The following is a 12,596-nucleotide window of genomic DNA, read 5'->3' on the forward strand; positions in this document are numbered from 1 at the left end:
GGCGGGGAGGGGGGTCAATTGGGGGAAAAGGAGACATATGTAAAACTTTAGACAATAAAAAATAAAATAAAATAAAGATTAATAGCAAAATGAATGCCCCAAATAAACAAGACTTAGAAATCTTTCATTTTTATGGTAAAGATGGTACAACTAGGTCATATTAGCACACCTGGATAATTTTATTTGAAATTCAAGAGTCAAATGGAAAAATTCCCTAATATGTTAATTTCACTAACTTGTTTTTTTCTGTTTATTGGGTTTTGATTTTTTTATAAGTCAGGTTGTTTAATGTTGAGGTTAATATTCAAATTTGAGAAGTGTGACATGTAGCAATCCAAGCAACAAAAAGGTCTTTTGCTGTTACCTCAGTTCTTATTATAGTGGCCTGTTTGGTGCCTCTATAGTTAAGAATCAGGGTTTCCCCCCCTATTTTCAGGGGTCCATGACTTGGCTGTTAGAGATGCTATCCCTGGCTGACTGCCTGGGGTAGTCTATGGGTGAGTGGATGGGTGTTGAATTTTGGTTTTCTTTTAATATGCATGTTGGGGTGGGAGGTGGGGAGTGAATATCTAAACTGTCACATTCAATACAGAAAAATTAATTGGAGATTTCAGGTAAATTGATTTTAAACATTTTTTTTGAACTTCCCAAATATAACCTTGTTTAAAACTGTTACTTGCAGTCTTGTTATGAGCCAGTATTTTTAAGTCCCCAGGAGGGGATTGATTGGGGGAGGTCCTAATGAGATTACGCAAGCCCAGATCCTAAGATTATATCTGCATGATTTTAAAACCTAAGTTTATTCAGTTGTTTTCTTTTTAATTTCTAAACGAGTACATTCGCACACCTGCACTCCCCCCTCCCAGTTAATTGCAATCTAATGCCAAGAGGCACCTCTTTATTACCAAATAGTCTGTGTGACCAAGGACTAACATTTTTAAGTTTACTCAGCTCTATCCTTATGGGCCTATATATTTAATACCTCCAAAGATATTTTCAGGATAGGCTTTGTATACTTTTGTTGCTTATTTAGAGTCCTGTGGTATGTTTGTGGTATAGGAATGTCATGGTAAATTGTTTTTCAATAAATATTTTGAAACTTATGTTTCCATATGACGTTTTTTTTTTAATCTATATTTTTGGGTTTTGTGCACATAGAACATTTCCTAGGATAAAATCAAGCAAATGACTTAAGGCCTCATTCAGTTTGAGCTTAATTTAGCTCATTATTCTGTGGCAAAGCAACTTGATACTAGGAGCCTAGGATCGCAGCATTATAATGTTAAGTGGCAGCCAGTTTTATCTAAAAAAAAAAAAATCATTATTGGCAGTTTTCCCTTATCACTACTTTAATGTAGTTTTCTGTAAATCCAGACACTTTGATTTAATGCAGATACTCTAGATTGTGAAACGAGATTGTCATCTTCTGTTAGTGATATAACTTAATATGCTATTTATGGTTCTAATGAAGAATAATACCCTAATAATTTATAGTGTGGAATGTTTAGAATAAGTTAGAGAGGTAAATGTCACCATAATTTCTAGAATTTAAAAAAAAAAATCTCCAAGGAAGAAAAGAAAATTTATCTCACAATAACCAATAGCTCTCACAAAATTTTCTCATGTGGTAGGATTGTGTGTAAGGAAGCCTACCTAGAACAACTTAAAAGATTTTTCTGGAAGTTCAGCAAAGTCATGTTAGAAAGGGGCCTTTGGTCTCATCCTCTCTGACTTTCATTTCTCTTATCCAGTCTTTCCTAAAGTTTGGTGCTACTCAAGTTGGGTGCATCAGGGAGCTCTGTAACACTCATGTGCCACACAGGTGGTCTATCACTTCTGCATCCAGTTTAATGGAGCCGAATGGTTTCTTAGACCATTATTCTTACGGGTTCCTAAAGCTGACTTTGCTCAAAGCATTAGGACCCTTATTACCATATCAAAGTTTTGTCTCTGCTTAAGAATGAACTCACTGTTGCTTCGTAGTAATCCCAATATGCTTTCATTTTTTTAAAATAAAAAAATTGACAAAGACTTTTGCTCCTAGGCTGTTTGGGAAGCGTTCATAACATGGTGAAGATTGAGAACCGAGACTGCAACCTTATAAATAATAACTGTTGCCACTTGGCTGCTCCTTCTAATGCAAATACTCAACAGTAAACATGCCTAAAACATAATTGAAGCTTTTGGCCATACTTTTGAAAGAATTGTTTGCTAAGTAGCAGGTATAGTTAACTGTCAGTTGGTATTTATTCTTTCTCCAGAATGTGTAGCCTTGATGCTTCCAAACTGCTTGTTGTGTTTTGTTTGTTTTTTCTTTTTTTTCTGAATAGCAAAGTTACTACTGGAAAAACTTATTTATGATTAGTGCAAATTTTTTAAGAGTTTCATTTTGCTTTAAAATTAACGTATATTTCATCTCTTGGCTTCGGTGAACCTCAGATCTTGCTAGGAAATTCTTTTTTTAAAATCTGACATTTGGATTAATCTCCAGCTTGAACACTAATAGTTGTATTGTCCACAAATCTCAGGAATGTTTTAGGCAGAAAACTGGTTGTACCTTGTTGGTGATCTGAAGGAGTGTACTTTAGGATTTATTAAATAATACCCTTCTTTAATTGCAGTCCTAGGTATCGAATAGCATGAGTGGCCTTAGTGAGTTTGTTGAAGTGTACATTTTTTCAAAAGTAAAATTTAAGATTAAAAATATATGCTATATATAGATATCTAGAAAACTTGGTTTGTGACTAATAGTGGCACAATACTTTCTATAGAAATATCTAAGGTCATTGATAGATTTCTTTTTTAAGACAATTCTTCATTGTGTCATAATGACCTTTCATATCATCCTTATCACAAACTTGTAGTACCCATCATTATTTGTAACCATTAAACCATACTGAGTATGTTTGTAACCAGCATTGTGATATATTCTGTACTTGTATTGCTAAAACTGAATTATTGACCTAATAAATATAGTGTTCCTGCATTCATAGTGTGTTTCCAATTTAGTCTGAACACTTTTGATTAGAACTTGGGATTTAAACATTGCAGACTGTTTTCATTTTAGAGAACAGTGCAAGAGAAGCTGTTGGGACCAGAACATAAGTGCTCTTGTTCAAGAAAAGAAAGATATGTGGCAGAGGAGGCACAAGGTAACAGTATTTGGAAATGGTGCCCATGAAAGTACTTTGGAAAAGACAAAGCACAATAATGCAGGGGACTTTAGACTTTACCAAAGCCACTACACTATTCTTTTCCCTAGTCTTTTAACTTTAAAGGGCTAAAAAATGGTGATGAGACCTGCTGAAATTCTGCTGACTTTCATAGTGCACAAAACTCTGGATTTGAGTTACAGTTAAGCTCTGCCTCTGACAGTAGGAATTGTGTTTCATTTTCTCATATGAATGGTGGGATCAAATTCAGTCTCAAAAAAACAAAAACCAGCGTGACACATCATTTATCTTAAGCACTCTTAAAACAGTTACAAGAAGTAAAATCAAATTTTTAAAAATAAAATCAATGTTTAGACAAAGTTCTACCTTCACTTGGAACAGCCAGCACTGGCTTCAAGTACAAATGTACTGAATTTGTACATTTTCCCTTTTACCCACTTGTGACTTATAACATGCTGTTCTTGTCTGGAATGTCATTTCCTGTGTAAAGTCTTATCTGTTCAGCTCAATGGACAAGAGAGCCATGCTTCCCTTAAGGCTTAAGTTTCCTCTTGGTACTTAAGCGATATTTTACTTAAAGCTTTGTTAAAGCCATTACCATATAATCATATAACTTACAGAATTAAGACCGTTTCCAGCTCATAAACTTTGACAATTTGTGCATTTAACAAAGTTTACTGTGTAACCGATACTATTCCAAGTATTAGCAAATTATACCCACTTATGCACATTTCTACAGTTTGAAAATTGAAAGCAAATTACTCATTAGGATAGCTATTACAGCACATGATTGGTGGGAATATAAAATGATGCATGTGCTTTGGAAAATGGGTGGTTCCAAAAAAACTAAAAATAGAATTACCCTGTGACCCAGCAATCCCTTGTCTAGGTAATATAAAAGAATTAAAAGTAGGATTCAAACTGATACTCATACACCCATGTTCATAGCTTTCACAATAGCCAAAATATGGACGCAACCCAAATGTCCATCAACGGATAAATGGATTTTTAAAAACGTGGTATATACTACATACAATGAAACATTATTCAGAAAGGAAAGCCAACACATTCTACAACACAGATGAACCTTGATGGCACTATGTTAAGTGAAATACACCAGTCACAAAAGGAAGGGGAAGAAGAGTGGATACTGTATGATTCCACTTATGTGAGGTATGTAAGGTAGTCAAACTCCTAAAACAAAGTAGAATGTTGGTTGTCAGAGCTAGGAGGAGGGGGAAATGGGGAGTGGTTGCTTAATGGGTATAGAGTTTCAGTTTTGCAAGATGAAAAAGGTCTGGAGATCAGTTGCACAACAATGAACATACTAACACTACTGAACTGTACATTTACAAATAAGGTAAAGTTGAGTTACCACATTTTTAAAAAATTTCAGGGCATTCCCTAACCGGTTTGGCTCAGTGGATAGAGCATTGGCCTGCGGACTCAGGGGTCCCAGGTTCGATACCAGTCGAGGGCATGTACCTTGGTTGCGGGGACATCCCCAGTAGGGGGCGTGCAGGAGGCAGCTGATCGATGTTTCTAACCATCTCCCTTCCTCTGTAAAAAATCAATAAAATATATTAAAAAAAATTTTCGGGCAAAGGCTTTCGGCTTGCATAAGCAGTTAAATCAGACCTGATACATAAAGTTTGAAAAAATATCACTTTTCGATGCTTGATAAACCTCAACTGTGATTTATTTCTGGATTAGAACATTGATGTAACATGTAGAAGTTGATTTAAATTCCGGCTCAGCACAGAATCAGGCTTTATTTTTCAGTCTTGGTGTTATTTAAATACAGGGGCTGGGAATGGGGGGTAAAAGGTTTACAGTTGTGACTACATGAAAGATTATTCTTGTATTATCACTTTCCATACAAACAACTGTAAACCTACTTTTGCCCCACCCTGTAGTTTATTTTTCTTTCCTGTTATTGGCTGTGACCAATTGCCAGTCCACATTCTGCATCTGTTATGTTGGTGTCAGAATTACCAAATTTCTCCCCTTGCTGGGTGGTTCAGCTGATTGGAGCATGGTCCCATACACCAAAAGGTGGCAGGTTTGATTTCTGGTCAGGGCACATACTTAGGTTGCGGTTCAGTCCCTGGTGGGGGTGAGATGGGGAGTACTGGAAGCAACTGCTCCATGTCTCTCCCCATTTCCTCCCCTCCATCCCTTCCACTCTATCTAAAATCAATAGAAAAATACCCTCAAGTGAGGATTAACAAGAGAGAACAAATGATACCAGGAGAAGCAATAGATTGTGCTTTGTGGGTTACTTACCTTTTGTGGAAATGCTTTGGCCACATATTTGTGTTATTAGTGTGTGGGAAGTCTGCTGGTGTGAGGGTCGTAGGTCTGAGGGGTTTTTTTTTTTTGTTTTTTAAAATATATTTTATTGAGTTTTTACAGAGAGGAAAGGAGAGAGATAGTTAGAAACATCGATGAGAGAGAAACACCCACCAGCTGCCTCCTTCACACTCCCCACTGGGAATGTGCCCGCAACCCAGGTACATGCCCTTGACCGGGATCGAACCTGGGACTTTTCAGTCCGCAGGCCGATGCTCTGTCCACTGAGCCAAACCGGTTTCGGCAGGTCTGAGTTTTAGTGCCACTTCTGGTGTTGACGCCCTATACAACTTTGGAGAAGTCACCTTTTTTCTTGGGCTTCTTTTCCCCCATCTGAACCAGGAGTTGGTTCGATTAAAAGCTCTATTTGGGTTTATTCATTCACTCATTTATTCATTTTTTCAATCAATCATTCATTCTACAAATGTTTAAGTACCTACTACATGCTGGGTACTATCGTAATTGCTTGGAATATAGCAATGAAATAAAACAGACAAAAAGCTCTGCCCTATGGAACTTACATTTTAGTGGGAGAAGACCATCAATAAGTAAGAAATAAAATCAGTCCTAGCTGGTTTGCCTTAGTGGATAGAGTGTCAGCCTGCAGACTGAAGGGTCCCAGGTTCTATTCTGGTCAAGGGCACATGCCCGGGTTGTGGGCTTGATCCCGAGTGGGGGGCGTGCAGGGGGCAGCCAATCAATGATTCTCTCATCATTGATGTTTCTGTATCTCCCTCTCCCTTTCCTCTGAAATCAATAGAATATATTAAAATAAAATCATAAACTAAATTATCTAATATTTGAGGGGTATAAGTGCTTTAGGAAAACAAAAACGGATATTTAGAGTGTGTGTGGGGGGGGGCGTGTTGGAATTTAAAACAGGACAGGGTAGGCTGCACTGAACAAAGATTTGAGAGCAGTTAAGGAGTTAGCAAGTGGGTATCTTGAGGAAGAACTTTCCAGACAGAGGAAACAGCCAGTGAAAAGGCCCTGAGGCAGGAGCATGCTTGACAAGTATGAAAATGCAAGGATGAGGGCAGAGAAGTAACACGATGGACAGCAGGGATAGACTGTACATGGCCTTATAGCACATGCTTTGGCTTTTAATCTGCATGAGGCTTTTAATCTGTTGGAGAGGTTTGTTTCAATACTTTAGGTTCACAGCAAAACTGAGCAGAAAGTGCAGAAATTTCCTATATACTGCCATCCCCACGCATGCATAGCCTTCTCCACCGGAGTGGTACATTTGTTACACTTGATGAACCTACATTGATACATCATAATCACTCAGTGTCCATAGTTTATGTTAGGGTTCACTCTTGTTTGCACATTGTATGTGTTTGGACAAATGTACAATAACATGTATCTACCATTCTAGTATCATACAAGTGTGCTACTAGTATCCTGTGCTGTTGGAGGATTTTGAGTTGAGCAATGTCAAGTGATCTGCCCTTTTGGTATTCTGAGATCCCACTGAATTTAAGAGTTAAGGGTGCCAACGCCATGCCTCACCTATTGCCCATTTTGCCTTCAGGTCTCCTGATTGTCCCCCACGCGGATAGCTCCCCCACTTCCTCCTAGTCTCCATATCTCTCTGCACACCCCTGCCTTGGTTGAAAGAGTAAGTAGAGACCCATAATTCCTCTAGGTGGCAGTGCTGCCTCACGCAGGGGACGCCTTCCTGGACCTTCCTAAGTGAAATCTCTCAGGAGTAGAGAAAATCCGAGACCTCAATTATCAGGGACACATCCCTCCAGCCTGCTTGCCCTTGTCTCAGGGTAGGGATCACCCAAGGCAGGTTCAAGTGTGGCCAGCTGTTAAAAGCCAGAAGTCTGTTGTTTTTCATGTGAAATGTACTGAGTTCATATTGGTAAGTAATCCTTTTTTAAATGTTTTATAAACAAGTAGACACCATAAGTGGCAACTACAGCACATCAGTGGTCTGAATGCAGCACACAGGCTGCTGCTTTTTAAAAAATATATTTTATTGATTTTTTACAGAGAGGAGGGGAGAGGGATAGAGAGTTAGAAGCATGGATGAGAGAGAAACATCCATCAGCTGCCTCCTGCACACTCCCTACTGCGGATGTGCCCGCAACCAAGGTACATGCCCTTGACCGGAATTGAACCTGGGACCCTTCAGTCTGCAGGCCTATGCTCTATCCACTGAGCCAAACCAGCTAGGACTGATGCTGTCTTTTATAAGCAAACATGACTTCATAATTACAACTATAAAAGTATAATCTTTTACTTTTTACAGAGAGGAGGGGAGAGGGATAGAGAGTTAGAAGCATGGATGAGAGAGAAACATCCATCAGCTGCCTCCTGCACACTCCCTACTGCGGATGTGCCCGCAACCAAGGTACATGCCCTTGACCGGAATTGAACCTGGGACCCTTCAGTCTGCAGGCCTATCTGCTGAGCCAGACCACTCACGGCCAGGCTGCTGATTTTCTGACCGCTGGTTTGAATCACCTTCCTGGCAAACTACTGTAGTTGTTTCTTCTTTGGTCTGCCTCTGCCCTCTCACTTCCATGCGTTTTGCTCACAGTCTCCAGAGCACCTACCCAATCCCCAGGTCATAACAGCCCAATTTGGCTGCTTGACATCTCCCTTACCACTGCCCTCCCCGACCCCCCAAAGTTCCCCCACAAGGTTAAATCCAGGCGATTTGGGCAGGCTGCCAGACTTCTCACTCTCTGATCCCAGGCCCACTCCACTCCCCATGCTCGCCTCTGGCAAGCGCACATCAGCTCTTTGTTACTCCTGAGGCCTTCCCCAGGCCTCTGTATTCACCCCGATGTAATTTCTATTCACATGTGTCTCCCCACTAGACTGTGATGGTCCTTGACACAAGTGACCACTTCTTATTATCTGTGTATGTGCGGGGCACCTGCCACTCAAAAGGTGGCTGGCAAATGTTTTTAAATAAATTTAAAAAATGAATGATGCTTGTTAGCCAAGTAAAATAGAGCTGTCTTAAGGATGCTTTATTTCCCATCCCACTTATGCACAATTAAGACCCAAGCATCCTTTTGATAAAAACAAGTTTATCCTTTCCCCTCAGAGGTCCCCGTCTCCCCAGGTGCAGAGGTCTGAAGACAGACATGTGCTCTGGGACCCAGGGCGAGCTGTCCCTCTGCTCCAGCCAGGTCTTCTTATGGGTTGGTCTCTGGGGTTTCTGGGGCTTCCTTAATCCTCTTTCTCTTGAGTTTTGGTGTTTGATGAAGTTTCCTTAAAGAACCTGAAAAAGGGAAGGTCAGAGACAACTCTGATGACATTGCAAATACTAAGAACTTCAGTCTGTAACATTTGGGGAGCAGTGGTAGGGATCTAAAGAAACGAAAAACAAAATCTTACTTCCAATCTATGTCCCTTATTTTTTTCTCACAGAAATCTGGGGGTAGTTTACAGATGCGGGATCTCCCCTAGCCACAGAGTATGGAAATAACCTGCCCATTGACTCATGAGAGAGAACCATCAATCAGCTGCCTCCTGCATGCCCCTCCACTGGGGATCGAGCCCAAAACCCAGGCATGTGTCCTTGACCGGGAATCAAACCAACAACCTCTCAGGGCATGGGACGATGCTCAATCAACTGAGCCACACTGGCCAGGGCAAGACCCATGTTTCTTGACATCTGGCTACAGACTGATTCCTCCCCACTCCTCTCTCTGTTTCATGTTCCAGTTCCCAGTACTTTAGTGCTGGACTGTTTGCAAACACCATTGCCATTGTTTTACTTAAGAACTGACATAAACATGGTGCCAAAGAAACACCATGCATATTACCTTTAATTGCATAGATAAAATTCAGCTCATCATGGGGGGGGTCCATCAGATAGTACCAGTATAGTATCTGTTTTCTTATGTAACACATACAGGAAGAGCATAACCTTATCTCTAATGTCTCCTAGCTCCCTCAAAATTTTTTTTAACATGAATTCATCTAGACTTTTGATCCAAAGTCCCGTTTATAGATAGAAGAGCAAGCTTAAAAGATGCCAAAAGAAACAAACAAGAAAAAGTGGAACATTCTACTGAACAATAGCCTGAGCTCTTCAACAGGTCAGGGAGTAAGAAAGGGGTCTGTTAGGGTAAAAGAGACTTATAGCCAGGTGGGATGCATGAAGTTTAGGAAACCAGTGCAAAAGACTTTTGGGAAATTTTAATATGGAGTATTGAATCCAACAAATAGATGAAGTGAAAATATTGACATGGAAGGTTGATAAGTTAACTGAAGAACACAAGTTCAAATCCAAAGTATATACATTATAGTCTTGGCCAGGTAGTCAGGTGGTTAGAGTGTTGTCCCAATACCCCAAGGTTTTGGGCCCTAGGCAGGCCACATACAAGAATCAACCAATGGCCTGGATGGCGTGGCTAGGTGGTTGAGCATGAACCTATGAATCATGAGGTCACGGTTCCATTCCCTGTCAGGGCACATGCCCAGGTTGCGGGCTTGATCCCCACTGTGGGGCGTGCAGGAGGCAGCCAATCAGTGGTTCTCTCTCATCACTGATGTTTCTATCTCTCACTTCCACTCCTTCCTCTCAGAGATCAACAAAAAATAAAAAGAATCAACCAAAAAATGCATAAGTGGAACAACAAATTGATGTTTCTCTTTCTCAAAAAAAGAAAACCCCACAAAAAAAAGGTATATACATAGTGATCTCATTTTGATTCAAATAGATGTTTTACATACATAAGACAAATTTGGTAAGTGCTAGCTGTGGTGATGACAATGTGCTGTTTATATTTTCTTATTTTCGCTTATCTGTATTATCTAACTTTCTATGTTACGTTTATAGTAATAAAACATTATTTTGAGAATTGCATGAAAGCCATACTTCTTAACCTACCATACAAGGGTTTTCCCTTGTTACCCATATCTTGCACATCTCCATCCTGCTCTGCTATCCACCTCTAAACCCAGACTGTCTGCTCATTGCCCCTCACCTCTGCACACACCTTTGTTCGCCCCTCTTCTCCTCTCTTCCCCACTTCCTCTCCCTACCCCTTTCTTTAAAGCATGTCCCAAATTTACCTCCTCCAGACAGCCTGTCCTACCTTTGCCCTAAGGCCTCAGATTAGTCCTTGGTAAGAGGAGGATAATAATACTGAGCTCCTCGGGATGCTGTAAGGCCTAAGTGAAATTATGAGATACATAATTTCATCTGATTCATGGATTGCTTGGCTTAGATCATCTTAAGTCAGACTGGTCTTCATTCCATTATAGGTTTCACTTCCCCAATTTTAACTGTAGGCACCGGGGCCAGGGCTCACACAGAGCCCAGGCAGGATTCTGTGTCTTAGTAGCTGCCTAACCCATGCTCACTGCACCTGACCTGCTCTCCCATTCGGTACAACTAGACTAGGGGACAAGGCCCCAAGGATTGCTCATCTGCATTAACCCCAGCTAGCTGGCCTTCAGAGGGAACACCTGGGTCCAACTTAGGACCATGCTCTGAGGTCCTAGGGAACCCTATTTGCCTCCCACTTTCTCCCCCAGGAGCTAAATAAGAGCAGCTCACTGGCCCCAGAAGCCAGTTCCAGAAGGGTGAGGAGTGGGTGGCTCCAACATCTCTCTGCACCTCACTGCACAGAAGCGGTCTTCATGGGTTCCAACCATGGCTGGGACTCCTCCCTATTCCCACAGCCTCTGTTCAGAGTCAGGCAGTGCAGTCATCCCCGAGGCCAAAGCTGCTGGGAAAGCCATTCTCTGGCCTTCTGGGAATGAGTGCCCTCCCTTAGCCCACACCCCATGCAACACCTGCAGTGGGTGTCCTGCTACTAGGACCCTTCCTGGGAGTCCCCACTTATGGCCACTAGAAACAGATGGGAAAGTGCCTTCACTTAAATGTTAACTGAGCCGAAACCGGTTTGGCTCAGTGGATAGAGCGTCGGCCTGCGGACTGAAAGGTCCCAGGTTCGATTCCGGTCAAGGGCATGTACCTGGGTTGTGGGCACTTCCCCAGTGGGGGATGTGCAGGAGGCACATGTTTCTCTCTCATCGATGATTCTAACTCTCTGTCTCTCTCCCTTCCTCTCTGTAAAAAATCAATAAAATATATTTTAAAAAAATGTTAACTGAAAAATGCAGAATTCAAAACGGTAGGTATCATGAGAGGGGGAAATTACACAGAACACGGAAGGAAACACACCAAAACAACAATAGTCATGGCCTCTGGGTGCTTCCCTCTTCTGATTGATACTTACCCGTGCATCTCATACTTTCTATAATGAGCATACCTGCCAGGAGGGGGAGGAAAAAGAGAAAACAAAGGGGAGAAAGGGAAGGAATGCAGAAAAAGAAATGCAGGGATGAGAAGCAATGGAAAGGAGGGAAGTGGCAAGGGCCCTCCTCCAGGCACTCTCCACACGTCTAGTGAGCATCACCTCTCCTCACATGGACCCTGGATCTTGGCTCCGCTAGCAGGGAGGCCTCGCCGCTGGGGGCCTGCATCTTGGATAGCCTCTCCTTCATGCCGCTGATGTTACTGTGCAGCCCCCAGGCGCTGCAGAGCTTGGGCAGATTGTCTTCCTGGTCAGCCAGTAAGCAGCTCTCCGGAGCGTCCAACGGGCAGAAGGCTGCCTGCAACGGGGACATAGTATTCAGAAGAGAGTGGAGAAGTGCGAGGCCCGAGTTCCAGTGCCAGCCATGCCCTTGTTGGGAAACTGCTGCGGTCTGGCCGCACCAAACATCTGCCACGCCAGGAGGATGGATGCAGCACAGAAAGGGTCATGGAGATATGGAGGCCAGGCTGCCACCGGTCTGTTCCGGGTGGTTCTTTACTTTGAGGTAGGTCCTCCATTTCTTTTTTTGAGTTACAGTGTTTTATGTGTTTGTCGTGAAGCAATTTTTTTTTAAAGCCCTTTGCAAAATTAAAACTGAGAGCCTGAAAATATCTTTTGAAATTTTCCTGGCCGGTGAAACCCAGGAATCGCTAAAATGACAGCTCCTGGTGTTCAGAGGAGGAATCACTGAACCGATCCACCCACTGGTGTTCAGAGGAAGAGCCGTTGACCCAGAGAGGAAGAGGGTTTGGTTGATGCTGCACAGCTAGAGAGT

At 41.9% G+C, this 12,596-nt stretch overlaps 1 protein-coding gene across 1 annotated transcript in view; it reads right to left on the reverse strand.

Moving 5' to 3' along the window:
• Positions 1–8,633: 8,633 nt before the first annotated feature.
• LOC102753367 (chromosome unknown open reading frame, human C17orf64) overlaps positions 8,634–12,596 on the reverse strand; it is a 5,251-nt gene continuing 1,288 nt past the window's right edge. The window contains exons 4-5 of the mRNA XM_006756215.2: positions 11,924–12,119; positions 8,634–8,769 (exon numbers count right to left, since the gene is read on the reverse strand). Of these exons, the coding sequence (XP_006756278.1) occupies positions 8,684–8,769; positions 11,924–12,119 (282 nt within the window). The 3' untranslated portion in view covers positions 8,634–8,683. The remainder of the gene's footprint in view (positions 8,770–11,923; positions 12,120–12,596) is intronic.

Source organism: Myotis davidii, unplaced genomic scaffold (genome assembly GCF_000327345.1).
Source record: "Myotis davidii unplaced genomic scaffold, ASM32734v1 scaffold993, whole genome shotgun sequence".
NCBI classification, from domain to species: Eukaryota; Metazoa; Chordata; class Mammalia; order Chiroptera; family Vespertilionidae; genus Myotis; species Myotis davidii.